Genomic DNA, 26,499 nt, shown 5'->3' on the forward strand with positions numbered 1-26,499 from the left:
TTTTGGAAACCCAAATAGCACCACCTATCTTTTTGGAAACCCAAATCGCACCACCTATCTTTACATTTCAAGAACGATACGCACCCCCTCCGTTGAATTCCGTTATCTTCCGTTAAAATACTCCTCCGTCTCAATCTACATGTCCCTTTTGCTTTTTGAGAAGTCAAATTGACTAATTTTTGACCAACTATTAAAAAAATATTTATTTATTATTTTAGAAAATAGAAAGTTACATATTAAAATATACTAGATTTTGTTTAAAAAAAATATCATCAAAAAATAAATCTAGCCTATTTTAATAGAGGTAAATAATAGGGAGTCCGAATTGCAATTACCTCTATTATTTGCGAAATTCAGACCCTTTATTATTTGCGAAATTCAGACCCTTTATTATTTGCGAAAACAAATAGACTAGATTTACTTTTTGATGATATTTTATTTAAATTTTTGTTTAATTAAGTTATCCCAAGTCAAAATGATTTTACATATTGAATGATTTTAAATTTTTAGTGACATATGTATTAGGTACTTAAAATATACACTATTTTAAATATAAAAAATAAATTTATGTGATATTTATTATAAATAATACATAAATTTATTTATTGATTAAAATATATAAATTTTAATTATTTTGTTTGGAAAAATTGATCAAAAAAATTGAAAAAATATCATCAAAAATTAAATATAGTCTATTTTAATATGTAACTTTCTATTTTTTAAAATAATAAATACATATTTTCAAATAGTTGGTCAAAAGTTAGTCAATTTAACTCCTCAAAAAGCAAAAGGGACATGCAAATTGAGACGGAAGAGTATTTTAACGGAAGGTAACGGAATTCAATGGAGGGGGTGCGTATATCGTTCGTGAGATGTAAAAATAGGTGGTGCGATTCGAGTTTTCAAAAATATGGGTACAATATCGTTTTTGAACGTAAGTTAAGGGGTCCGAATTGCAATTATATATATAGTGACTTAACGGAGTGCACTGAGCAAGGGGTGCATCTCGGTTTTGAGAAGTAAAGATAAGAGGTGCGAGTTGAGTTTCTTAAAGTATAGGTACCCTATCGTTTTTGAACGATACTTAAGGAGTGCGATATGCAATTATCTCTAATTTTTAGCATAAACTCGCTTCATGAGTTTGAACCTCTAAGTAAATGATAAAGAGCAATCACTTGATGACCATGCGCAGCACAAGTTTCTAAAGTTGTGTGTTACTAAATCTTATACCTTAATGAGCACGATTGGATAGCCCAGTGGCGGGCATATCCTCTGTTGTCCCGGAACATCCGGGTTCGACTCTGGCTCACCCCGAGAATTATTAGAACAGATACTAATTTGTAAGGCATATAAGCCTGCATTGTCAAAACAAAAAAAAAATCTTATACCTTAATGGACGCGTTAACTGTGTCTTTTAATTGAGAGCGTAAATTTGCCTTCTAATTGACGGAGTTAATTGTGCCTCTTAATTGAGGGAGTTATTTGTGCCTTATTTGAGGGCGTTAATTATGCCTTAATTTAGGGCGTTAATTGTGCCTTTATTGAGGACGTTAATATTTTATTAATTGTGCCTTAATTAAGAGCTTAATTGTCTCAATTATGAGTTATCATAATTGTGGGATTATTTTGATCAGCTCATAATATACACGTGTTTTTATTAATAATTAATTATTAGATATATTATATTTTATATTTTAATATATATAATTTGTTATATATCAACTTATATTCTTCTTGTTTCCTTTGTTTTATTCTCAAGATGCTTGGAAGAAGACGGGTTTTTCTTTTCAGACATTAAAGTTTTATTGTCTAAATTTCTCCGGTCATCTTGCATGTCCGACGATTAGATGATAAGATTTCTTGAATGAAAGAATTATCACGGTGTACTGCCGAATCATTTTTGTTGAGATTCATTCTCATATTAAAAATAAAAATTAAATACAAAAAATCTTATACCTGCATTAAAATTAATTGGCATTTAACATTGTAATGGTAATTCATAGTCAATACAGGGTCTTGTTTAACACAAATCCGATATTTCATTAGCTTAGCTTTGATCAACTCAAAGTAAATACAGGCAACGCGGAAGGAATCACTATTTCTTCAAGCCCAAGAAAGTGAGAGCTATACCAATGTAGTCATATCTGTAAGCATCTCTAAAGAGCTGCAGCTTTTTATCGTCCCATGGCGGAAACCTGAACCAGAAGTCTGTGAGAAAGCCTCTCCTCAAAATGGCTTTCTCATGGCTGAAGGTATCGAAAGAGAATTTTCCATGGTACCTTCCAAATCCGCTTCCTCCCACGCCTCCAAATGGGATGGTGTCCGCGGCATGCTGCACATATGTTTAGTGTCAAAACAGAGAAATAGATGGCTGCATTATGCTGATATTGTTAGAGGTACTTACTTGAACTAATGTGTCGTTGAATGTTATGCCTCCGGATGATGTCCCTGCTATCAGCATCTTCTTCAGCTTCTCATTGTTTGTGAAAGCGTAGATTGTAAGTGGTTTAGGCCGCGAATTGATAAACTTAACACTGTCTTCAATCTTATCCAACTGCATTCAGAATCACCCAATAGCAGTTTAAGTTACTGTAACATTTTTGACACAGAAATGTAGAATACACTTTGCTGATAGGCTCCTAGTTTAAGCATTATGAATACTCTTGCAAAAAATGAAATGATTGTGAATATATATGCAAAGAAACAGAGAGTTTTAACTGTGATGATAGGAAGCAATGGACCAAATATCTCCTCTGTCATGATAGCAGAATGGAGTGGGGGATCTACCAGTATCGTCGGCTCAATGAATCTGCAATTCAGTAAATCAAGAAACTTTTTTAATCGTCGTTAGATGATTAATTCTCCCAAAACCACGAGGTTTTGGAAAAACATACAATGCATTTCATACATTTAACACCCCACACTTGAAAGCCTGCAACAGGAGAATAATGATCACGCGTAAGTTTCATAATGAAACCACTGAAGGGTGTGAACTCATTAATGAGTCGCGAACACAAGATTCTTCTGAACCAATCTCTGATGCCATCTTAGATGATCAGCTCGCCCAAAATTTTAAGCTATTGTGGAAACCACAACCAGATCTTTTACATGTACTACTCTAATATGAGAAGCTGGTTAAAGTAAACATAGTTGCATGCTGGTATTTTTTTTAGCTAGAAATTGTTTTTTGACTTACAAATTAGCTTCGTCTAAAGAACCACCATGTCGGATAGAAGCTTTTACAAGAGGATCACTCAGCAGATTCTTCAATCTTATGAAATGATGTTTGTTTATTATCCGTGCTAGACATTCTTTCGGATTATCCCCAAACATTTTCCTGATCCATATCTGGAGCCTTGACACCTAAATCATTCATACGGTTCGTATAATTTTGAAATTATGGGTAATGGAAAGCATCAATGCATGATGAGCTCCTCTGTGTTACTTAGAATCCAAAACATCAGATATATACAAAATGTTCATCAAGTTTCATACCAAGGTGGATAAGTATCTCTTTTCCACAAGAATGTAATCAACTCCTATGCAGACTTGACCAGCACATGATGCAAATTTCCCGCCAAGAATCCGCTTAAATGTAGACTGATATAGTGATATACATGTAACCAAAAACAGGAAAAGATTATAATGACAAATTCAGATACAAGAATCAAGGAAACTGTTGCAATAATATTCCCCTCTGAATTATCTATTTATTTTGTGTCGAGATTATTCAGTTTTGCTAAATATAGTACATGATCCGATTAAGGTATTCTCCTGATACTTGCGGTTTTAGGAGAGTTGGTTGTTTCAGAGTCCCTTCTAAGGTGTCTATGGTTTCATAAATTGTGTAACACTATTTCCTGTATTTAAATTTGTAAAAAATAAAAGTGATGACTTTTAGTAATACATAGTAGAAGTTTACCTCTCTGTCCCAAGAACCAGAGATGGAATCCACAACTGCAGGGCACTTACCACCTAATTCTAAGGTGACAGGTGTAAGATGATTAGCAGCTGCCGCCATAACCAGTCGCCCCACTTGAGCACTACCTATAATCACTCATTATCAGTTGAAATCATGATTAATTAGTTACACAAACATATGGGGCAAAATGAGAGATTAAGATGATTAGTTAGTAGTCATAATTTGCTTAAAAGTTCACCTGTGAAGAAAATCTTGTCCCATTTATGTTGAAGAAGTTGTTGGCCAACAGAAACACCACCTTGAAAGACTTTGATAGCTTTATTGTCAAGGTACTTGTCGATCACACTAGCCAGAACTGCTGAACATGTAGGAGCCAACTCTGATGGTTTCAGAACCACAACATTTCCAGCAGCTATTGCCCCGATTATCGGTTCCAGAGATAGCCCTAACAGTTATTTTGTTGTGCATTAATATAAGAAAGCTTTTGTATTAAGCAATGTTGAGCTATCTTAACAATTACCAAAGGGAAAGTTCCATGAGGAAATTATGTAGACAAGACCAAGCGGTTCAGGAATCAACTCTGCGGTTGCAGGGAATGCAATTAAAGGCAAATTAACCTGCATATCAAACAAGCTATACTCTATTAATATAATTTTAACAATTAATATTGAATTAAACATAATGGATTCATATACCATGAAATTTAACAAATATTTGAGATAAATTATTTAGTTAACCTTCTTCGCGGACATCCAATATTTTAAATTGCCCAGTGCATATTGTACAGACTTTGTTACAGTTCCAATCTGCAGAAATTACATGTAACAATGCAACTGTATGAGTAGTGGCTATAAGTCAAATTGTACGAGAAAGCGGAGAAATTAAATCATTAATCATGTGTCAAATAATTATGCTAACAAAATTGAAGTTGCAAGCTGCAATAAGAGTGAAGTGGCAGAGTTAGAAACCTCATCTCTATAAGCTTCACACCGAGGCTTCCCCAAATCTTGTTTAAGAGCGTGGAAGATTTCGTCTTCCGTCTCCTTAAGGAGAAGCTGCATTGCTTTGAGCTGAGACCTCCTCCAAGATGCATCTCTGGTCTTTCCGGAGTTAAAGGTCTCTCTGAGCTCCTCCAAGTCTTTTTCGAAATTCGGGTCATCTCCGGCTTCTCCTCCCATAGAGTAGTTTGGATGAATATGAGGAGGTGGGACGGAAATGTCAATGTTATGGTGATCCATAGAGCAAAACAGAGGTATATTAGGTATGAGAGACGTGTGGTTTGATGTGTGTTGTGCTTGTTTTGGGGGGGTTTATTAGGTCACAGTGAATGCATGGTGGGGTTTAGTCCCTCTCTTTGGGCATAATATAGGAGCATGGAGACTTGCATGTGCAATTTATTAGTACGTCCGAAATCCAAATTAAGTACCAATTAAATGCACTTGTCTCTTCTTTCTGGTTCCTCTTCTTCTGTATGAAATTTCTTACTGTCATTTCAACCATTTTCTCCGATCATTTTAGATCGAAAACGCAGGAAGAGGATGTGTTATGTGTATAGCTTGGATTTTGAGATGGTCCCGATAATATAGGTCGCTTGTCAGATCCCTGTCATGACTCATGAGATGATTTACAACTACCCGTGGGGTGAGTTCGGCTCCTCTTCATAAATGGCTCCAACTAACAAACTCCGTACTTCACTTCACCATGAATAAATTCAACACATCATCATGCACATGCTGATGCTTACATGTACTCCTTCCGTCTCAATTTATAGGTCCATTTTGGAATAAACACACATATTAAGAAAAAAGTTGATTAGATAGAATCTTATCTCATGTATCATTAATTAGTGTATTGATAAATGAGAATATATTTGAGTTTCAAAAAAATCACAATAAATATAAGAATTTAGTGCATTGAGAAATGAGAATAATGTTGAGTTTCAAAAAAATCACAATTAATATGTAGATAAATTTGTATTGAAATAAGAGAGGGACAAATATTTTGGGACAAATTTTTTTTCCAAAATAGACTTATAAATTGAGACGGAGAGAGTACCATCTATATATGTATTTTAGTACATACGAATTTGGTTCATGTCTTCATGATTAATAAATGTGGTTAACGTGAATCATCGAAATATTGATATTTGGATTAATAATTTTATTGTACGGCTCTAAACCTCATTCGATCCTCTTGATAAGTAAATTTTTTCTTTCATAACTTTTGAGACGCTCATCCTCATACCTCTAATTCTCATAAATTGTTAATTCTATATCCTTTGAGAAACTCATTCTCGTACCCTTAATTCCATATATCAGTTGTCATAATTTTATTGATAACAAAAATCTCCTACATGCACAAAATACACTCATGAATATCATTCATTTAAACGGAATGAGTTGTCAGTGTAGAAACACCCTAACAAAGTATTATGTTTGATAGCTTCCTTATAACCCTTGGTCCTTTAATTGTGAAAGAGTAAGACCCATTCAATGTCATCATCTAATCCAAAACCTAGCTAGATCTGAGAAAGTACGAGACCTCGTATCCGAACTGTCTGTTTCCCATCCTCGACTCATGTAATATTATATATATACTAATAACCTACCCATTGCCGAGGGACTGCTTGTTCCGGTAATCTAGTTGATCAGCTGTCAGGCATTTTATTCAAGTTGAGACAAAGATTTCTAACTAGTTGTTCGTTGAGTATGCATTTATGTGCATTTAGTATTTCAACCAACAGTGTTCACTCTTTATTTCATCGCCTATAAGCATGTCACATGCATGCATGAATGATGCTAGTGCTGTAGTGCACAATTGCATTACCAAGAAGAAGAGCTTGCATAGTTACATACCACCGCACATGTTCGTCACGTACTAGAACAGTACTACTCCAATGTGACTATTTCATGCCCTCCTCTGCTCGATCGTGTAATTTAAGTGCCGTGTCAACCAATTTTTTCAAGGACATATCATAATTCGAATTTGCATGAGATTTGAAGTTTCCAGTGGCAGAGCATTACTTGGAAACTAACTCACAATCCCATCTGGCATTATCACATCTTGCTTCATGACATTGTACGTCCTGCTCATCGTGTTTATTTGCCTAACAACTTCCTCCACTTCTTCTTCTTCAATCAGATCTCCATCCTGTTCCAAGAGTAGCTCATAAGCATGCACATTATAATCAGTTTCCAATACCACCTTGATAATTTCTTTTTGTATGCCATAACCATGACTTTTTGAATCGCCCACAGCTACTCCCCTTTGTGATTAATTCCTAGCAAGAATGCCTATTCCATTCACATTCCCATTTTGCAAGTCGTCATCAATGGTTGATGCATGGATGTTAATTTTTACAAACTTTCGCTTCGGAGGCTCCCAGCTTGAAACTGCTACTACGCTAAGAACAAGAATGAGAATATAGATGATATGAAGTGCATGCAATAGACAGTGAATATATAACCGATACTTATAAACAGGGCCGTTTGGGATTTTTTTGAGGCCCTGTGCTGACTTTAAGAATGTGACCCTTCCAAATGACAAAACAAAATTTTAAAATATTTAAAATAACATGATATTCATAAACAAAATTAGACTACTACAACTGAAAAATTGTTTTTTTAAGTAGTTAGACTTAAATAATGGTAAAAATAATGGTAAAAATTAAAGAGATATTAATATTATATTATATTTAAATAATGGTAAAAATTAAAGAGACTTAAATTAGTGTTTAAATAAAATAATAGTAAAAATTAAAGAGATATTAATATTATATTATATTTGTCATGAGTATATCAAAAGATAGAAAGAAGTAGTAATAGATTGGGGGCCCTAAATTTTCATGGGCCCTGTGCTGTTGCACTTGTTGCACTCCCTCAAAACCGGCCCTGCTTATAAATCCTAGACACGCATGCTGATTAATGCTAGGCAGGGACCTATCTACACTGGGGTTACTTGCCCCCAGCAACGAAGCCAGCAAACCTCTTTAAGGGGGGCCAAAAAAAAATTCTTCGATGCATTAAAATTTTTCATCAGTACCGTAAAATATTCTTTATAAAATAAATACAAAAATACTAATAAAAAAATTATAGTAGAGCTTTGCGTTCTTTTAAATCAGAAAATCAAATTTATAATTGTGTCAACAAAAATATTTAGCTATTTCTCTTTAAATATATATATAAGTATAAAATGGTCAGGAAACTCATCATAATAACTCTAAGTTATACAATTATCTTTAATTAGTAAGTAACACACATTAAATGAAATTGTATTTTGACAATATCTCAAAAACTAAATATTATGTTTATTATACTTACTCCTTTTCAAAAAAAATGTTTATTACACTTACAAAAAAAATATTATGTTTATTTAGAAGATGACAAGTTATAATTTATATAAGTAAAAATATTACCTGGATGATGAAATTTAAATTGAAAATGAGTAGATCAATATTAATATTATATAATAAATTGATAATGCACGAGGACTAACTATTCTACGAAAATGAAGAAGTATAGTGAGGTATAAGTTTCTTGGATAAGATCTCCACCAAAGATTTTTATTTTTAAAAAAGAATCATATTAACATTTATATTTATCACATATCACATTTTACGATTTTTTTTAAAATAGTAAAATTATATATATATATAGAGTGGAGTTCTGTGGGATACTAATACAATTGAGAAATTGGAGTCCCTAAGATCCACCGTTAGATTTTAAAAAATCCTGTGGCTAAGATTTAAAGACAAAAATAGGGTTGACAGTTACTAAGCAATTTTGAACTCCAATTACGCGCACGTTTCTTCAAGGTGTATCCTGCATTCATCAGTGAAGCACACAAGGACGCTCGATATCAAAAATCCCTCACTTCCGCTGTGTTCAACCCTAGGTCAATCACTGTGTAGAACTAATTCAACGACGGACTAGTGGTTTGCAGGACGCATCAAATTTTGGCGAAACTGAGTTCGGGTATGTCTACGATCTCTTGATTCTGTCCTTTAATTGCTTTGCATGTCGTTTTTCTGGCCACTCAATATCTTCATTTTATGAACTCCGGCGGCCCGATTCACTGGGGTGTCCTGCAGTTGCCGGCTCTATTTCGTGGATACCCTCTTTTTTTTCTTGGGGCTTTGATACAAATAGAAGTGTATGTGTGTTTTTACTAGACATTGCAAGAATATGTCAATTGATGGAGACCTCTACGACTGGGCAATCCTTCTTGATTAATGACTACTTTGGTGGATTTTGGGTCTTGTGTTGTGTATTAGATGCTTAAACTTTTAAGTGCATTTTGTTGTCTTGTTCTGCACTTTGTTACTAATTTGATCATGCAGTTGTGTTGTACTTGATTTTGCATTTGTTATGTATTTTTGAAACGAAGATTCCTAGTTTTAATGTGTCCTGCAGTTTTGTGATATGCTAGACCGAATAAGATACCTGTGCTTCACTTTCACTTCACGTTTATTTACTGAACACTCGGCACTGCAAGAATATGTCAATTGATGGAGACCTCTATGACTAGGAAATCCTTCTTGGCTAATGACTGCTTTGGTGGAATTTGGTTCTTTTGTAGTGTATTAGATGCTTAAAATTTTAAATGCTTTTTGTTGTCTAGTTCTGCACTTTATTACTATTTTGATCATGCAGTTGCATTTTATGTGATTCAACATTTGTTATGTATTTTTGAAACGAAGATTCCTATTTTTAAAGTGTCCTGCAGTTTTGTAACATGCTAGACCGAATAAGATACCCGTGCTTCACTTTCACTTCACGATGGTATGAGTTTTGCAGACAAAATTTGATTATTTTTTTTGAATCAACAGGACTCTTTGTTGTAGCACGATGTTATTAGTTTTTAGCTCACTATGCGAAGTTAACACGCTGAATGTTCTGTCTTCTGTCTCAGATTATAAACCGGACTCTTTTCGTTGTACCTTCTCCATATCAGACTACTATGCGATGTTAACACATTTTTAAGGATGACTTTGTAGTTGAGGAAGGCTCGATGAATATGAAGAGGTGTTGGTGTAGATGTCGAGCAAGAAGAAAAGTTGCATCAGGATCAGTCCTAGAAGAATGATGCTATGGATTCAATAAACAGTTGTTTTTGCCTATATTGCCTACGACATTGTAGCCTGAAAGATTTTTTAAATGCTTCATTATCATCTCCAATGGTTTTTTCCCCCTATTTCCTGTTATCCGGGACAATCTGTTTGTACTTAAATACCTAGAAATTGGAGATTGCACCAATTGAAATATGAACTACTTTTACAAGTGTAATTGACACGTACTTGGAATATGGATGTGAAGTTGATTTTTTTGTAGGATATTGAGTTGTTTTCATAGATAAATTAGATTAGACATTTCGACATATATTCTACTAGTGTGGAGCACAAGCATATTTCCTGGAATTTTAGGAAGTGGTGTGAGTATTAAACCTTTAAAATTTTATGAGTGTCTCACTAACTTTTCGTTTCATCAAAAATTTTATCCTCATATCTCACCATGCTCTTATGAACTTGGTTAGAAAGATATTAATTTTCATCCCCTGTTCTCTACCTTCCTTTAACTTAAAATTGCAGATGGAGTATTAACAAGAAAAGGATTTCATACAGAATAATGGGGGCATGCCCCAGGCAAAAGGAAGTAAATATCACTAATAGAACTCCTTTATATACATGTAATCAACAGCTAAAGCTAACATTAATCTATACTAGTTATAATACTAAACTAGGGTCTTTGCTAATTTGTTTTTTGAAACTAGTACAAGAAAACAATTTTGTTTTAACACTGTTTTACTCTGGCCGCATTTTGATCACATCAGTACGCCCCATTTGACAATGCATGCGGTGGTTCCGCTCTCTCCACACCTGATAGATGGCAATGTTAAGAAACGAGAGGAGCCAATTTAACTCCCCGTCCCACTGCCATGTTTCGAAGCACTCTGCCTTGAGTGTATTCTCGCCAATCTTAAAAATAAGAAAAGGCCCTCTAAATATCACATTCGAGACATAACTGCATCCCGCAAATCACATAAGTCAGATAAATATAATACCAAACCTGTTCATTCTTCCTTTGGTGAGTAGTCTTTCCTTTAGAGCCAACCACATTATAAAGGAATGCCAGTCCATATGAAACCATGCTGGAAAATTCCCAGAAGTACGAGTGCAGTTCCAAATTTGACCCAGCAAAACGTTCGACACATGGAGCCCATCCCAAGTGATTGCATCTACCTCATGAACTTGAATATTATGCATATTCTGCTTTAACTCTAAAAAATCAGAACGGCTTGAACTTGTCAGTAGCCAAATGCCAGTATGCAGACAAAAGTTGATTTTTGCAAAAAGATTTGAACGAACATTACTCTGTAATGATGCTACGAAGAAATATACATTAGCTATAAAAAATTCGTGCACACAATTCTTAGGTACATGCGATCTTGCAGTACAGGATTTTAAATGAACAACAAATGCATTAAAAATTCTGCAAAACTTACTTGATTCGGCCTTCTTATCAGACATTAAACACTTGCTATGGAGAAGAGCAGAGAATGATCCAAGAGATGTAGATATTGCCTCCTCAAAATGAAAGAACGAAAAGAAAAAAAAGAAGAAAAAAATGGCTTAACGACTGCAGGACGCTACTTCTACGCAATTCCCTGGACACACTCACAGGCAGTTGTAACTGCCGCATAAAGACACTATCACTCAAAAAAATGAACGGGCTGGGGTTTTAAAAAATTAAAACTTATAAAACAAAAATTAAATCAAAAATCCTCAGCCATTGGATCTAAAAAAAATGAAGGGTTTAGATTGGGACTCCAAGTACTCCAAAAATTATAGTACTCCATATAACTTTCTTCTATATATATATATATATATATATATATATATATATATATATATATATATATATTAGGGTTTGTCCATTTTTAAGTAATCGAGAGAAAATATAGTTAGTTGAATAATATAATTTAATTAAAATTCAATCCATTAATACTAAAATACTAATAAAATGATGTTAAAATTTAAATTATAAATAATAAATTGCGAACTATATATCCGCCCGTGCTTCGCACGGGTTAAAGGCTAGTATGTATTAATTTGACAACCGGACATTAACTATCAAGCTCATGTCTGAATTAGAATACCATTATTCAACATTACCTCTCTTAAGACATTTTACATTTCGTGCACTATGTGTATATATTACTACAACACATGCAAGGAGAAGGCCAGTGCTTCTGGCATGTTTTTGTAATTTGTACTTATTCGGTGCTTGTAAATTTGTTTAAATGCAGTAGTTCAATTTGAGCCAATTCGTGACTCTTTTTTTTCCATCATTTATATTATATTCTCTCCGAAGAATATTTGATTATTAAGAAATTTTATAATTTGATTTTAAAAGACTATTTAAATGTATAAACCGCATAAACCGTACCGCAACCGCACGACTTTTTTGTGGTGCGGTTTACGTGGTTTTAACTTTTTGCGGTGCGGTTGCGGTTTGAGAAATTGACAAAACCGCACACGTGGTTTGGTTTGCGGTTTTAGCCAAAAACCACACCGCGATCACCTCTAATCTCCACCGAATCCGAGCACAGTATTACCTTAACCCCCTTCTTCTATCTTCCCGTCCAGTTTCCTCAGAATATGTATACAAGCTTCTAACTCAGTCTCAAAAGCTTGACTCGCTTTAACCAGCCCTGAAAATATTTCTTAAGTTTTTATTGCATGAGATAAAAATTGGCCTTAGAATTGATCATCATTGATTTCTACCTAGAAATATAACGTCTGAACTACCATTTCGTCCAATAAAAAATGATGAGTTTTTAGCTAGTGATCAGACTTAGTTTCTTAACGTAATCAATTGTCACAAAAATATCCAAAAGAAATTATGCCACGGTTGTTAGTGCCACTAATTCCCCCAATACAACCCAAACAAACGAGTTTTATGTTCTGGACAAATGTAATTCGTTATCGTATACCATGAAAATCCAGTTCTGTTATCTTAAACTACACGTGTTGAGAGAGAGAGAGAGAGAGAGAGAGAGAGAGAGAGAGAGAGAGAGAGAGAGAGAGAGAGAGAGAGAGAGAGAGAGAGAGAGAGAGAGAGAGAGAGAGATTATGTGTAGTGGAAGCAAATTTCTGTAATTAGCTTGGTTACAAAACAAACTTTCCTGTTTTCACCTTCTCTACCATATACATATATTGCATGACACTATACTATATAATAACATGTATAATATTAGCTAGGTTTCCTTGTGAGTGAAGAAATATACGTAGAGAAAAAGACAAGTTATGGAGTCAAAGACAAGACGACCACATATCTCTCTCCAGACCGTTCTCTCCTCCACCTTCAACCAACCCTCTCTCTCTCTCTCTCTCAGTCTCTCTCTGCGTCTCTCCCCATTTTTAAGCAAACCCCACAACCATCTTTGTCATGATGATTTTGGCTCCACTAGTCTCTCCTCATGTATATAAAACTTTGAGTGCATCATAACATGAAAACAGTTGGGAGAGAGGGAGTTCAAAAGACTAAAGATGAGAAAGCCGGATCAATGTGGGAAGAATATTAGTAACAGTAGTAGTAGTAGTAGTCATGTTATGAAGCTGAGGAAAGGGCTGTGGTCGCCGGAAGAGGATGACAAGCTAATGCATTACATGCTAAGTAATGGACAAGGATGCTGGAGTGATGTGGCCAGAAATGCAGGTCTGCAGAGGTGCGGAAAAAGCTGCCGTCTCAGGTGGATTAATTACTTGAGGCCTGATCTGAAGCGCGGCGCCTTCTCGCCCCAGGAAGAAGATCTCATCATCCATTTCCATTCTCTTCTCGGCAACAGGTGAATCTTAGATCAAATTATTGCTTAATTGAAGGTTTGCATTAATGTTATGCATGGTGCAAATAATTATTAATCCTTTGTGTTTTTGACAAAACTGGAGTTGATGATTCCACAGCCATAGATTCCAGGATGCTAACAATAATTGCAGCTTGAAAGTAAATTAAATTGACAAATTTATAATAGATTGATTGGTGTTGGCATTGATATCTCATCATGCATGCTTTTGATCAAGTCAAGCAAACATAATTATAATTTCAGAATTAACCCATCTAACTAATTAGATCACCATGAAATTAATTACCACACACATATACTCTTTGCAGATGTGGTTTTACTATTCTCACACGTTTAACACTTTTTTTCCCGACATTACCAGCTAACTTTATCTAGAGATAACACCTGATATTTACAGGTTTCACTAATTAATTATCAGATAAAGACCATTGCAAGGTTAATTAGCCATAGTGACTGATGCAGCAGGGGCTTATTAATTAAGCACCCGGCCCCTTCCAAGAACTATCAAGAATATCGTTTTTAAAATATTAATTAAGTCTCTTATTTATCATTCCTGAATTCATCACTTATCAGCCATATAATTATCTTCCTCAAATTATATTACTCCCCTGTCCCTCTCATTTTATTACAATGTTTTTACATTACTTGACATGTATTTTAAGGTGTATATAAAATATAGTTCCATAACTTATTTTTAATTTTTTATAAACATTTAAACATGAAATTTATATTCGGAAGAAAAAAATAAAATAATATGTTAAACTATATTTTATAGGAATATTAAAATGTGTGTCAAACTACCATTCTCCAAGATAAAGAAGCCGGGGAAGAGGGAGTAAGTAATTATTAGCTGTTATATTTTGTAAGGTTGCATAAGGAACCGAAATCTGGGATTAATTTTTAGGAGAATTAGCATGCGTCTCCGTCTATAAATTTGCATGTCTCTGTGTTGTCTGCATGTGTGGTTTATAAATATATTAAATTACCATCTAGTTCATAAGAATTCATGAGGACAAACCTTAGAGTTGAAGACACTCTAAGGTCCATGTCAATTGTTGTTTTAGAATCAAGTTTCCCATGCAGATCATGCATTTCGTTAGATAACGTATAGATACCCAAATCTTCTATTACACATCTAATTACTTGTAACTGACTGATGTTTATTGATTTCATTTTTTTCATTTTCTGTTGCGAAGATGGTCCCAGATTGCAGCACGCCTGCCTGGACGTACTGACAATGAAATCAAGAATTTCTGGAACTCAACAATAAAGAAGAGGCTCAAGAATTCATCTTCTAGCTCTACACCAAACACAAGTGATTCCTCTATAGAGCCTAAAGAGATCAGCACCACCGCGGGAATCTTCTCCATTCCACCACATTGTAGCACCACAACAATGTCCAATATGGACTCATCATCGACTCTGTCCCCTTCGTCTTTCTTCTTACAATCCATGGGTTTAAGTTACATTGTTGATCCGAAAATGCCCATGAGTGCTGGTAATGGCATAAACCTATGGGGTACAACTAGATCATACTTAAATGTACCGCAAAGCCTGCAGGGGATAAGTGGAAATGGCAATTTTGGTGGGAATATAGGAATGGACTGTGAGCTACATGTTCCTCCTTTGGAGAACATAAACATAGCAGAAAATTTAGGGTGTGATGAGGTTAATAAAAGTAATGCAATTTACAGTAACAGTCTGAATAACAGTAGCAAAGTCGAAACAATTGGAGGGAATGGAAACTATTGGGAAGGAGATGAGTTAAGAGTGGGAGAGTGGGACTTTGAAGAATTGATGAGGGATGTTTCTTTCCTTCCTGCCCTTGATTTTCACCTCATAGATTAACTGATCCAAATTCTTCCCTCCAAGGGCCAATGGTCGGTTTAAGCCTAAAGACGGTCTGGTTTTCCCCTCTTCTTAATCCAAACTACATATTTTCATCGAATCTCCCTAGCTATTTGCTTTTCTTCCCTCTTTCCTTATACAATCTTCACAAATTGACATGACACATTACCTTAGTCTAGCTTCAGAAGTAGAGAGACAGCTTAACTCGAAAGCTAAATATTATTAATTTCGAAGATTCTGAAATAAGGTCACTCTCAGAGGTAGGTGCATATATGTAAAAGACACTGCTCATGCATGCAAAGTACAAAGCTTGTATAGTTGTAAGTATCAATTTCATTTGATGTTGTTGAGAATAATAAACACTCTGATTAACATTTCCAGTTTATGCTGGTGTGGCTGTAATCATCATTCATACACTGTAAAGCGACGTGAATATTATTCAAATTATATACAAAGAGTACATATTACACAAATCATCATGCTTTGTGTTTCTTGGACTTAAGTTGAATGCTTGTTTGTTAAACTTAATGGTACTCAGTTCTTCTTGGAATAATTATTATTCTTGTGGACTTGCATTGCATATTCGAAGATAACTTAATGAGGCATGTGGTATAACTAACAATCAAGTACTCTGAAAATTAGCAAAGGAATAGATGTGCTGTAAATGAATCACACCAAGAGGATCTTATGGCCAATATGTATATGATCAACTGATGTAGCACATAAAGTGAAAACAAATGACTTAAAGCAAGTGCAATCGAGCTATTAGAAGAAAAAGGCTTTGCAGAATTGCAGCGGACCAGCATAGTTGCTAGAATTCTTTATTTGTTTTTTTTTCTATAAATTTTTGAATTGGATGCTTATTTATGTATTGAATTTCTAGATCCTGGCCAAGATTCCATGAAGATGGCCCATGATAATGCACAGGCCTCCAGGCCCAGTTGTTGCACTTTTTGATAGTGTTCGACATGATCTGGCCCAGTGCCATGAAACCAGCTAAAACCACATGTACAAAAAAACTCTCAACATAGTAACAGTAACAGGAGGTCTTCATTTAAATATCTGTATATCCGTGTATGTACGAATCTCATTAACAACGAATCAAGTTACATATGTAACGGATCCAGAATAAAGACCGTAGTTCAGTCTATCTGATAGGTATGAAAAACCCTTATTTCGTTCATCTTATCTTATCCAGAATAAAGACTGTAGTACCTAAATTTTCTCTTAGCTAGATCGGTTTTTTTATCTACGAGCATCTCCAAGGGAACAAAACCCTTAGCTAAAATGTCTACTTGGCACTTAGGTGGCATCTAGGTGTCAGTTTTAGAGAATATGTAAAAGTTTTGGACTCCAACCATATTCCCTTCAGCAAAAATTATAGATAATCATGTTTTGATTGGATATATTTGCTGAATCAACAAATCTTTTAGGTATAATTTTAGCTATCATATTATACATAATACCATTGGAGTGGCTACCCTTCCCCTTAGGTAAAAATTTACATAATCATTATTTTATTATATTTTAGCTAACACTTTTTGTTATCACCCTTGGAGATGCTCTTATGGTAGGGAATTATAAAGATACTGTAGGTAATTTTCAAATTCATCATTTGTTTGATCCAAATATATCAAATTAGTCAGGTAATTTCAAAAATGACGACTCAATCTAATTATAAGATAACATTTATATCAACTAAACTATTTCTAGTGATTGAATTGATATAAAAAATATAATTTTTAGATGACTAAATTGATACGAATTTATTAATGAACAAGTCGATAATTCAACAGCAAAAACAAGTGAGTAAAAGATTGTCCTACACATCTCCATCACAATGGTCGGTTAGATGATGGTATAAATATGCAGTGACAGAGTTTGTTGTGTACATGTCTTGTTGTGATAACGCCTGTTTTGTTTATTAATGCTAGGCTGCATATGGAGAGATGGGAAGAACTGACATGTAAATCGCCTAGGATTCCTACCACATGCCAAACCCAACCTTAACTTTTACTATAAACTTTTGTAAGAAACAAACCACCACATCTTAAGACAGTTCTGTTTACACTAGTATTATTCTACCACCTGTCCTGTACTTCTGTTTAAATGACAAAATATCCATGCCTAGCCAGTCATTTTTATCTGCGCTTCAAAACTTTTGTGTTCTGGAGTTTAGCCCTTAGATGATGTTGCTACTTTACTGGTAAAAATTTCAGATGTAAAGTATTGATGGAAGATACTTTCTTGCCGCACGTAAAATATCACGAGAGTTAATGTTGGTAATCCATATTAATCTGTACTAGTTGTTTATTGAAATTTTGCGGTGTTCAAGATTTGGAAAGTAGTGTAATTGATAAAAGTAAAGGTTTATGTGCCGATAATAAGGGGCTGAGATGGTGCTCTTCTCAGCTTTAACTGGTAGGTCCTGTTTGGAAGTTAAAAATTTGGGCAAAATCACATTTTTGGGGTGACTTAGAGGTTTGACTACTAAAATCCGTTACTCCCTCCGTCCCTTTTTACATGTCCTTTTTGAAAAAAAAAATTTGTCCCAAATTACTTGTCCACTTCTCTTTTCAAAGCAACTTTTTGTATGTTTTTTCAAAATGTAACAACTTCCAATGTTTGACTAGCATATATATATACACAACTCTATCTAATTCATTACATTTATTAGGGATATGTATGAAAACAAGATATCCACCTAACATTTTCTTAAGATGCGTTATTTTTTCAAAAGGGACAAGTAAAAAAGGACGGAGGGAGTAATATAAATGTTTGATAGTTAGCGGATTGAAATAGAGGTTTGGACCTAAAAAGCTAATTTTGAAAAAGCTACTTTGAGGAACTTTTGGTGTTAGAGGTTTTGGTTTATGTTAGAAAAAGCTAATTAATCAGCTATTTATCAAACAGTTTTACGAGAAACAGCTAATTAAATCCGCTAGTCAAAACATCTATTTCAATCCACTAGTCAAAACATCTAATTGAATCCGCTATCAACTAATCCCCAAACTAGGCCTGTAAACGGATCGGATTTGGATCGGATCTAGCTAAATCCATATCCTCATCCATTTAAATTTATCGGATTCGGATCGGATCGGATCAGAGGTCGGATATTTTACAAGTCAATCCATATCCGGTCCATTCAGATCATGGATAATCGGATCGGAGCCCCGATCCGCTAAGAATTGTGAAATATATTTTTTCACCATGAATAATGTTTTAACTTCCAGACAGAAAAAAGTGATATTTTTTAGCTATATTAATTCATGAATTTTAACGTAATAGGTAAAAAAAACTAATAAAGGTGTATTTAATTTTAATAAAGTTTTTATTATAATAAAAACTTTGTTGATTGTTTCGATAAAAACTTCAATACAGAATTTATCAAGTAAATAGAAAAATAATAGATAAGTTGCTTAATACTTTTGGAGGAAGCAAATTATGATGTGCACTCCTCTTGTAAGGATTATAGTCGATACACATGTCTTAAATACAGAACCAGGTGATCGAGCAGGTTTTAAGTGGAAAAGTTAGCTCTTGTGTTTATACTCACTCTACACAAAAAAAGGGGTGATTATTAGATTAATCGGATGACAAGAGTGAGAGTCATGTCAAGAATTAGGAGCGGCTGATCGGTTATAAGAAAATATGATTTAGGATTTTGTCTTGTATTTTTAAAAAATTTTATTTTCTATGTAATATATTAATAATAATATATTATAATATTATATAATATAATATAAAATATATTATATAGTTAAGTATGAATCGGATCGGATCGTTAACAGATCGGATTTGACTATATCCATATCCATTCTTTATCGGGCCGGATTATTATCGGACCGGATTATTAACAGATCGGATTTTTTTAATAAGGATCCATATCCATTTATTTAACTACGGATCGGATCGGGTCGGATCGGATATCCGATCCATTTACAGGCCTACCCCAAACAGGGCATGTAGTCTGATACTCCATCCATTCGTCCATTTTCGTAGTTTGACTTTTTTCTTTTTTCAATAAAGATAATAATTTAAAATTCTTCTTTCAATATAAATATATATCCTATATATATTACATTTTTATTCAGAAATTTTATAAAATTTTAATTTTTAACTATTGAGACAATCTCGAGAAACAGTCAAATGAGGATACTTCGATAAATATGAAGGGGTCGTTTCCCTAAATTTAAAGAAGTGTTTAATACTTATAAATGAGAAATTATAATTTTTATTTACGTGTTTGGATAGCTTTTTTTAAATTTACAAATTATTGAGTATAAAAATTATTAATATAATAATCAATTTCTACAAATTATCTTTAAAGTGGTTCTTTATATTTTAGTAAAATGTGATTTCAAAAGTAAAATTATAATCTCAAATTTCCATATCATAATTTGTAAGTCAAACTCTATACTTGTGAATTTGATCATAATAACCTTAAACTTTTATTGGCAAAAAAGTTTGATTGAATAGCTCATTGCTGCGTATACTGAAGAAATAACTTGTGGATAGGTGATTCTTATGCGTATTGATGTTATTTTAAAATATTATATAGTACCTGCGTTTGGCTATATTAGTTTTTGATTTTTTTTCACATATTTTTAAGATCTTGACTGCATACTTAAAATTATTATTTTCAAAATTTTTTTTTTGTAAATAAAAATATGGGAAATTCCAAATAGTACCATTGTACTATTGGCTTTTCCATTTGATACCACAAGATGTTTTGGTCTTCCATGCGGCACCACTGAACTATTTAATTGTACCGTAAATGCCCCTCTGTTAGCTGAAACGTTACTTAGCCGTTAAAATAAAAATTAAAAAAAATCAAAAAAAACACTTAATACATGTTTAAACATATAAACTAAAATGAAATAAGCTTAAAAAACATAAAAACGCAGCGGGGAGGAGAAGGCGACTAGGGTTCAAGCACAGTGATTTGGGAATCTGCTCAATCCACTACAATCAACTGGAATCATCTCGTCTTGCAATCTCGACATTCTAAAGGTACGTTTTTTAATCCATTCGAAACAGTCCAATAACGTATCTTTACTAAATGCATGCTAACTATTTGATATAAGAATGCGATGATCAGTGTAAATATCAATATCTGTGTTATGTTTGTGTATATATTAGTGTGATTGTGTATATATTGGTGTGTTTGTGTGCTTCAATGTATGTGTGTGTGTGTATTTACAGATGGGTGAAGTTGAGCAAGTGTTGAGAGGGCTACACGTGTTGACATTGGGGTTGATCCAGATAAGACATCAATGTTGGATATTGTATTAGATTATGAGGAAGAGGGCAAGAAACAGGGGCTGAAATTGGATTACCATTTCCCGACTTTTTACTATCCTTTTAAAATGGAAACTCAACCATTACTGAATGATGAAAATTTGATGAGGATGTTTAACAGGCTGAGTGATAGGGAGATTATACCCATTACTGTTGGGACTGTTATAAAACCAACAGAATTATATAAGTTGGTTTTGAATTTTAGGAGGTCGAAGGAACAAAATAATAGTGTGGATGGTGGTCATCAAGTGGTGGGGGGGGGCTGGTGAGCAAGTGGAAGAGGGGTCTGTTGGTGAACAAGTGGAAGAGACTACAGCAACTAGTAATTCAAGGCAACAAGTTAAAAAACCCAAAGTGATGAAAACCAACATATCAAGAAAGAAAGCAAAAAAACCTGTGAACCATAGTAATTTACCACCACCTCCTGTCTCCCCTAAAACCGCCTTTCAATCACTACCTATAAGGAGAAGTCCTAGATTTTCTCCTATAACTAGCAGTGCTACTAATCCTACTTCAGACCAGCCTTCTAATCCTTCTGAAGAGCAGCCACCTAATCAGTCAATGTTTGCAAGAAAGATCCCTAAATCAACTGCAAGAAGAAAAGGACTAGTAGTGGGATCAAATGTGGCAATTGATCAAACAGAGGGCAAGGAAAAGGGGCTGGAGGAGGGTGCAAAGAGTGCTAAGAGGAAGATGGTTTTCAATGAGGAGGAGTTTGAAAGTAGGAAGAGGTCAGATGTAGATGAAGTTAGTGATGGAGATGAAGTTGGTGATACTTTACCAGCAATTAAAGATAACTGGAATCAAGGTATGTGGCATGACTTTATAGACAATGAGGATGATGATGAATAATACCAAAAACTCTACAAAAATGGAGAGGATTATGAAGACAAAGAATTTGGAAAGATTCAATTGAGACCCTGGATGATTTTTCTTGACAGGGGACATTTCAAGGATACTCTAATGGATTATTGTGTGCAGGAGGGATTTGCAATCAATGTCCTCTGGGCTGATAAGACAAGGTATACAGCCACCTGCTATGCAGCATGCTGTGTTTGGAGAATTCATAGCAGCAGACTGGCAGATGGCATTACATGGGCTATCAAAAAAATTGAGCCAAATGTGCACACATGCGGGGGCTTAGAAACATATAATCCCATCTGCACTGTCAAGTGGGGAGCAATGAAACTGTTGGAAGACATAAGGGCCAATCCAGACATACCAGGAAAAGCTCTAAATGAGCTGTTGTTTCAGAGATATGGTGTATACATGAGGAAGAGTTCAGTGTACAATTTGAAGAATTATGCTGTTGAAAAGTTGTTTGGAGGATATGATCAGTCATATGCAGACATACCAGCCTATATCAAGATATTATGTGAAACAAACCCTGATTCCAAGGCTTATTTTTCTTCTGTGGAGAGTGAGAGTCTTCCAAGACAGCTATTATTTGACAAAATATTTATTTCATTTACTGCTATGTGGAAGGGCTTTCTAGCAGGTTGCAGGCCTCTTATAGGTGTTGATGGAACACATTTGAAAGGAAATTATGGAGGCATCCTCTTATCAGCAGTTGCACTTGATGCCAATAATGAGATATTCCCACTGGCTTATGCAGTTGTCAGTGTTGAAGACAAAGAAAACTGGAGTTGGTTTTTTTGGAACTTGTATAACCTGGTTAAAGATTCAAGCAGAGGTGATTGGACAATAATATCTAACAAACAAAAGGTATAATTTCATTCTCTAACAACTTATTTAAGTTGCATGTTAATATATATTTTGTCTGCTGTTTAATTTGGTCAATTTGTCTGCAGGGAATTGATCTTGCTTTAATGGATGTATGGCCAACTGCAAAAAGAAGATATTGCTGCAGGCACATTAGCAGGAACTACAAGAAGCAATTTGCTGGCCCTTTAATGTACATTCTCTTCTGGAGAGCTTGTAATGCCACCTCACAGTTCACCTCTAGAAAAGCTATGGAAAAACTCAAGGAATCTGGAGGTGATAGTGTCATGGCCTGGTTTGCAGAATTAGGTGACTCATCAACTTGGAGCAAGCACAGATTTGATCCAAATGTGTGTAATGACTCCAACACCTCAAATTTTGTAGAGAGCTTCAACTCTACTCTTGGAATTGATAGGTGCAGGCCAGTTCTAACTCTACTTGAAGGTAAAATTCAACTACTTATGCATGCCAATTTTGTTATATAAATGACTGGTTTCCTTATACATTTGTATTTCTTTGTCCTAAGATAATGAAGGCATTGAAGAATATCAGCAAGGACACCATCAGCTGCAAGGCCTATATGTCAAAGCCTGGAGAATATGAAATTCATGAGGGAAAATCTCATTTTCCCTTATCTCTTAATAATAAGATATGCTCATGTGGTGCTTGGCAGATTTCAGATATACCTTGTAGGCATGCCATAAGAGCTATGGTGCATGCAAAAATAGACCCTCACACTGTGGTTTTAGCTTGGTATTCTGTGAGGACATACAAACAGTCATATAGCCACCATATTAACCCTTTACCAGACAAGGAGCAGTGGCCTGCATATGCTGATTTGCCTATCATCATGCCACCAACACTAAAGAGGGGAGTAGGAAGACCTTGTAGAAACAGAAGAAGGGAAGAAGGAGAAGACAAAAAGGGCAAAAGGACTCAGACTGTGAAATGCAAAAAATGTGGATGTCTTGGCCACAATTCAAGGACTTGCAAGGGAGGTCTGACTGAAAAAGAAAAGAGAGCTGCAGGAGGTGAGCCAGTGCTGGTTAGGCATCTCAAAGTCAGGGATCAATCCAATGCTGCCAAAGCAGCCAAGGCAGCAGCTACATCTCAGCCAACTGAAGTCAATGATTCCCAGTTTTCATTATCTCAATCACAATCTCAAGTCTAAGTTCCTGTGTTACTGAATTATCTTGGATATTTGTTTTGCTTGAATTTGTTTTGAAACATGTTTGCTTTCATTTTGTATGACTGACTGCAGTACTTGGAATGCCCTGTGGTTCTTTTTTTGGAGGGAGATGCTTTTTTTAAAAAAATTTAATAGTGCAACTGACGTTTGTTTAACAGAGTATTATGTTAACATTGTTGTCAATAGTTCAGTGGTGCCGCATGGAAGACCAAAACATCTCGTGGTATCAAATGGAAAAGCCAATAGTACAATGGTACTACTTGGAATTTCCCTAAAAATATTAATGACATATTTTTGTTCACAATAGAAAAAAAATAAAAATAATAATTTTATGTGTACGGTCAAAACTCTTAAAAATGCATGAAAAAATTATTAGTAAATCCAAAGAGAGGGAGTATATTAGTTGAATTTTTTAACACATGGTAAATATTGAAAAAGTTTACTACAGCTAGTAATTATAGTTTCGTTCTATTTTCAGCTTTAAACTGTGGCAGCCATTTCCTGATCTTTTGCGGAAAAAACATGACAGCTTTTGCAAGTTTTACTTGGTGTCTAAGCAAATTATAGATGTTTGTTATAAGATGAAAGTTTATCCAAACCTCTTCACAAAGATACAAATAAAAATAATTAATTATCACACCATGCTTAGGGTATCGGTTTATAATTTTAAACGCAACAAACTTCCAAAAATTTTAGTGAAATGCACGTGTGACTCCGTCTTGGAAAATGAAATTCAAGACAAAGACTTTAAGATCACCTGAGATTTATATGTCCGAGTATCCAAAGCTCGATGTGTCCTATATTGTTTATTTTATTACTCCCAAATGATAAATCAAATTTATATTAATATTCTTATTTGGATTGCTAATATCACTGACATCGCACAAACAATTTTCATAAATTATATCAAATTCGAATTACTCCACAGTTAATTAGCCCAGCCACTTGCTAATTACTAGGTACTCCTCCCCAAATATGCTGGCAGTAATACCGCGTTATACGTTCATATATATGCCCGCGCAAAATTTAAAACAAAAAAGTTTGCGAGGACCCTGTTAACCCTGATTTAAAATACGGGTTTGAAATAATTTTTGACTTTAAACTCAAAAAATATATATTTATATAATCAATTATAAGTTAGCTTAAAGTTAGAAATAAATTAAAAACTTATTTGAAGACAGTATTTTTTCCAGTGACTAAATTTTCTTAAACTTTATTAATAAAAATTATCCTTAAGCCATAAGGTATCCAATATCCATAAATCACTTTAACTTTTATTATTATATTTTTAATAATTTATAGTTCATTGATAAGTCAAAGTTTTTCAAATAATTATTTTAGGCTCTTAGTTTTTCACGAGACTTTACGTCATAACTTCAAACTTAGTCGAACGGCCTTTACTATAATAATAAAAAAAAACAATAGCAACTATAAAAAAGAGTCAGGCATATCGAAATAGGTATCAAAACAACAAATCGGCAATTCATATTTTGGAAAAGCTTTTCAGATACATTCTGAAGAGAAGATAAATATGTATGTAGCAAAGCACAAGTGGAACTACACTCACGGTTACTTTTGTAATGTTCTGATTAATTATAAATTATACAATTAATTTTAGATAAAAGTTCTTGGACAATTCTTTCTTCAAATCCACAATACTTATTCCCATACTAATCCAAATTTTCATCAGTTAAATATCTCTCTAAACTACTCCCTCCGTCCCTGTTTATCTGTCCACTTTGGATGTAAAAATTTGTCCCTATTTATCTGTCCATTTATACTTTCGAAACTAATTTAATGATAGTTTTTCAAATATATCTCCATAATTTCAATTTTCAGGGCTTGACTTATTTAAAACTTGGTTGAATTCATGTTTTCAAGATATAAAATAGGGATATTCCACCATTTACAAGATATTAATTAGAAGTATTTAATGAAAAAGTTTATACAATCAATTATTCTTTGGTATATGTTTTTTTTTCCTAAAATGGACAGATAAAAAGGGACGGAGGGAGTAATTTCTATCCGGTTAAACCTATGGAATATACTGTTTCGATTCCGCCCCCAAAAGTTTTGTGGAGTACATTAGTAAGCAAATCCTGCATTGAAGTATACTCCCTCCGTATCTTTTTTCTTTTCCTATTTGTAATGTCGGTACTGTTCATAACATGAGACAAATTACTAATTTACATCTAATCTATAAAACTAAATATAGTCATGAGTGATCTTGTTAGATTCGTATTCACGAGTACTTTAATACGGTGAAGTTTTTATATTTAATACTACTACGAAATGAAAGATATTAACGATCAAAAGTGTGTGTTGGCAAACGTGAAAAGTACAAACAGGAAAAGTATTTAGGGACGGAGGGAGTATCAAAATGGGGAGATTCCCTTTGGATTGTGATTAACATCGTGAAATGGCGTGCTTAAGCTATTTCTTTTCATATCCGGAGAAGGTATTTAAAAGCATACACATACCGGTAAAAATAATTTCTCGGACGAAACAAAACATAAGAAAGAGGGCCTTTTTAGAATCAAATCCTACATCAGTTTAATGTCACATCTGTCCTGTATTAATCTCCTGATTGTTTGAGTACTCAGAAGATTAATACAGGACAGATGTTTCAATTGAGCAAAAATATCTTTTCTTCCGT

The 26,499-nt window shown here is 34.2% G+C and overlaps 3 protein-coding genes across 3 annotated transcripts; 2 read left to right on the forward strand and 1 right to left on the reverse strand.

The window, feature by feature from the left end:
- Positions 1-1,934: 1,934 nt before the first annotated feature.
- On the reverse strand, positions 1,935-5,313 carry LOC108192274 (aldehyde dehydrogenase family 3 member F1). The gene is made up of 10 exons (XM_017372119.2): positions 4,891-5,313; positions 4,660-4,728; positions 4,443-4,539; positions 4,161-4,367; positions 3,923-4,047; positions 3,496-3,600; positions 3,197-3,363; positions 2,719-2,809; positions 2,405-2,554; positions 1,935-2,332 (listed from the first exon to the last, which is right to left on the reverse strand). The coding sequence occupies exons 1-10, from the start codon at positions 5,158-5,160 to the stop codon at positions 2,096-2,098; spliced, it is 1,518 nt and encodes a 505-aa protein (XP_017227608.1). The 5' UTR covers positions 5,161-5,313; the 3' UTR covers positions 1,935-2,095.
- An 8,136-nt stretch (positions 5,314-13,449) lies between these two features.
- Positions 13,450-16,093, forward strand: LOC108192254 (transcription factor MYB46). Its single transcript, XM_017372137.2, has 2 exons — positions 13,450-13,768; positions 14,980-16,093. The coding sequence occupies exons 1-2, from the start codon at positions 13,470-13,472 to the stop codon at positions 15,629-15,631; spliced, it is 951 nt and encodes a 316-aa protein (XP_017227626.1). The 5' UTR covers positions 13,450-13,469; the 3' UTR covers positions 15,632-16,093.
- A 5,802-nt stretch (positions 16,094-21,895) lies between these two features.
- LOC108203301 (uncharacterized) lies at positions 21,896-23,825 on the forward strand. Its single transcript, XM_017372121.2, has 3 exons — positions 21,896-22,657; positions 22,744-23,079; positions 23,181-23,825. Exons 1-3 carry the CDS (start codon positions 21,896-21,898, stop codon positions 23,823-23,825), a joined length of 1,743 nt encoding a protein of 580 aa, XP_017227610.2.
- Positions 23,826-26,499: the final 2,674 nt, after the last annotated feature.

Source organism: Daucus carota, chromosome 7 (genome assembly GCF_001625215.2).
Source record: "Daucus carota subsp. sativus chromosome 7, DH1 v3.0, whole genome shotgun sequence".
NCBI classification, from domain to species: domain Eukaryota; kingdom Viridiplantae; phylum Streptophyta; class Magnoliopsida; order Apiales; family Apiaceae; genus Daucus; species Daucus carota.

Excerpts from the sequence above, each read along its gene's own strand:
- LOC108192274 (XM_017372119.2), bottom strand. The coding sequence starts at position 5,160 with ATGGATCACCATAACATTGACATTTCCGTCCCACCTCCTCATATTCAT. Across the intron at positions 4,368-4,442 it reads CTCATGGAACTTTCCCTTTG|GGCTATCTCTGGAACCGATA; the intron begins GTAATTGTTAAG and ends AATAACTGTTAG. Across the intron at positions 3,364-3,495 it reads AGAGATACTTATCCACCTTG|GTGTCAAGGCTCCAGATATG; the intron begins GTATGAAACTTG and ends TGAATGATTTAG.
- LOC108192254 (XM_017372137.2), top strand. The coding sequence starts at position 13,470 with ATGAGAAAGCCGGATCAATGTGGGAAGAATATTAGTAACAGTAGTAGT. Across the intron at positions 13,769-14,979 it reads CATTCTCTTCTCGGCAACAG|ATGGTCCCAGATTGCAGCAC; the intron begins GTGAATCTTAGA and ends TCTGTTGCGAAG.
- LOC108203301 (XM_017372121.2), top strand. The coding sequence starts at position 21,896 with ATGGATTATTGTGTGCAGGAGGGATTTGCAATCAATGTCCTCTGGGCT. Across the intron at positions 22,658-22,743 it reads TAATATCTAACAAACAAAAG|GGAATTGATCTTGCTTTAAT; the intron begins GTATAATTTCAT and ends ATTTGTCTGCAG. Across the intron at positions 23,080-23,180 it reads GAATTGATAGGTGCAGGCCA|ATAATGAAGGCATTGAAGAA; the intron begins GTTCTAACTCTA and ends CTTTGTCCTAAG.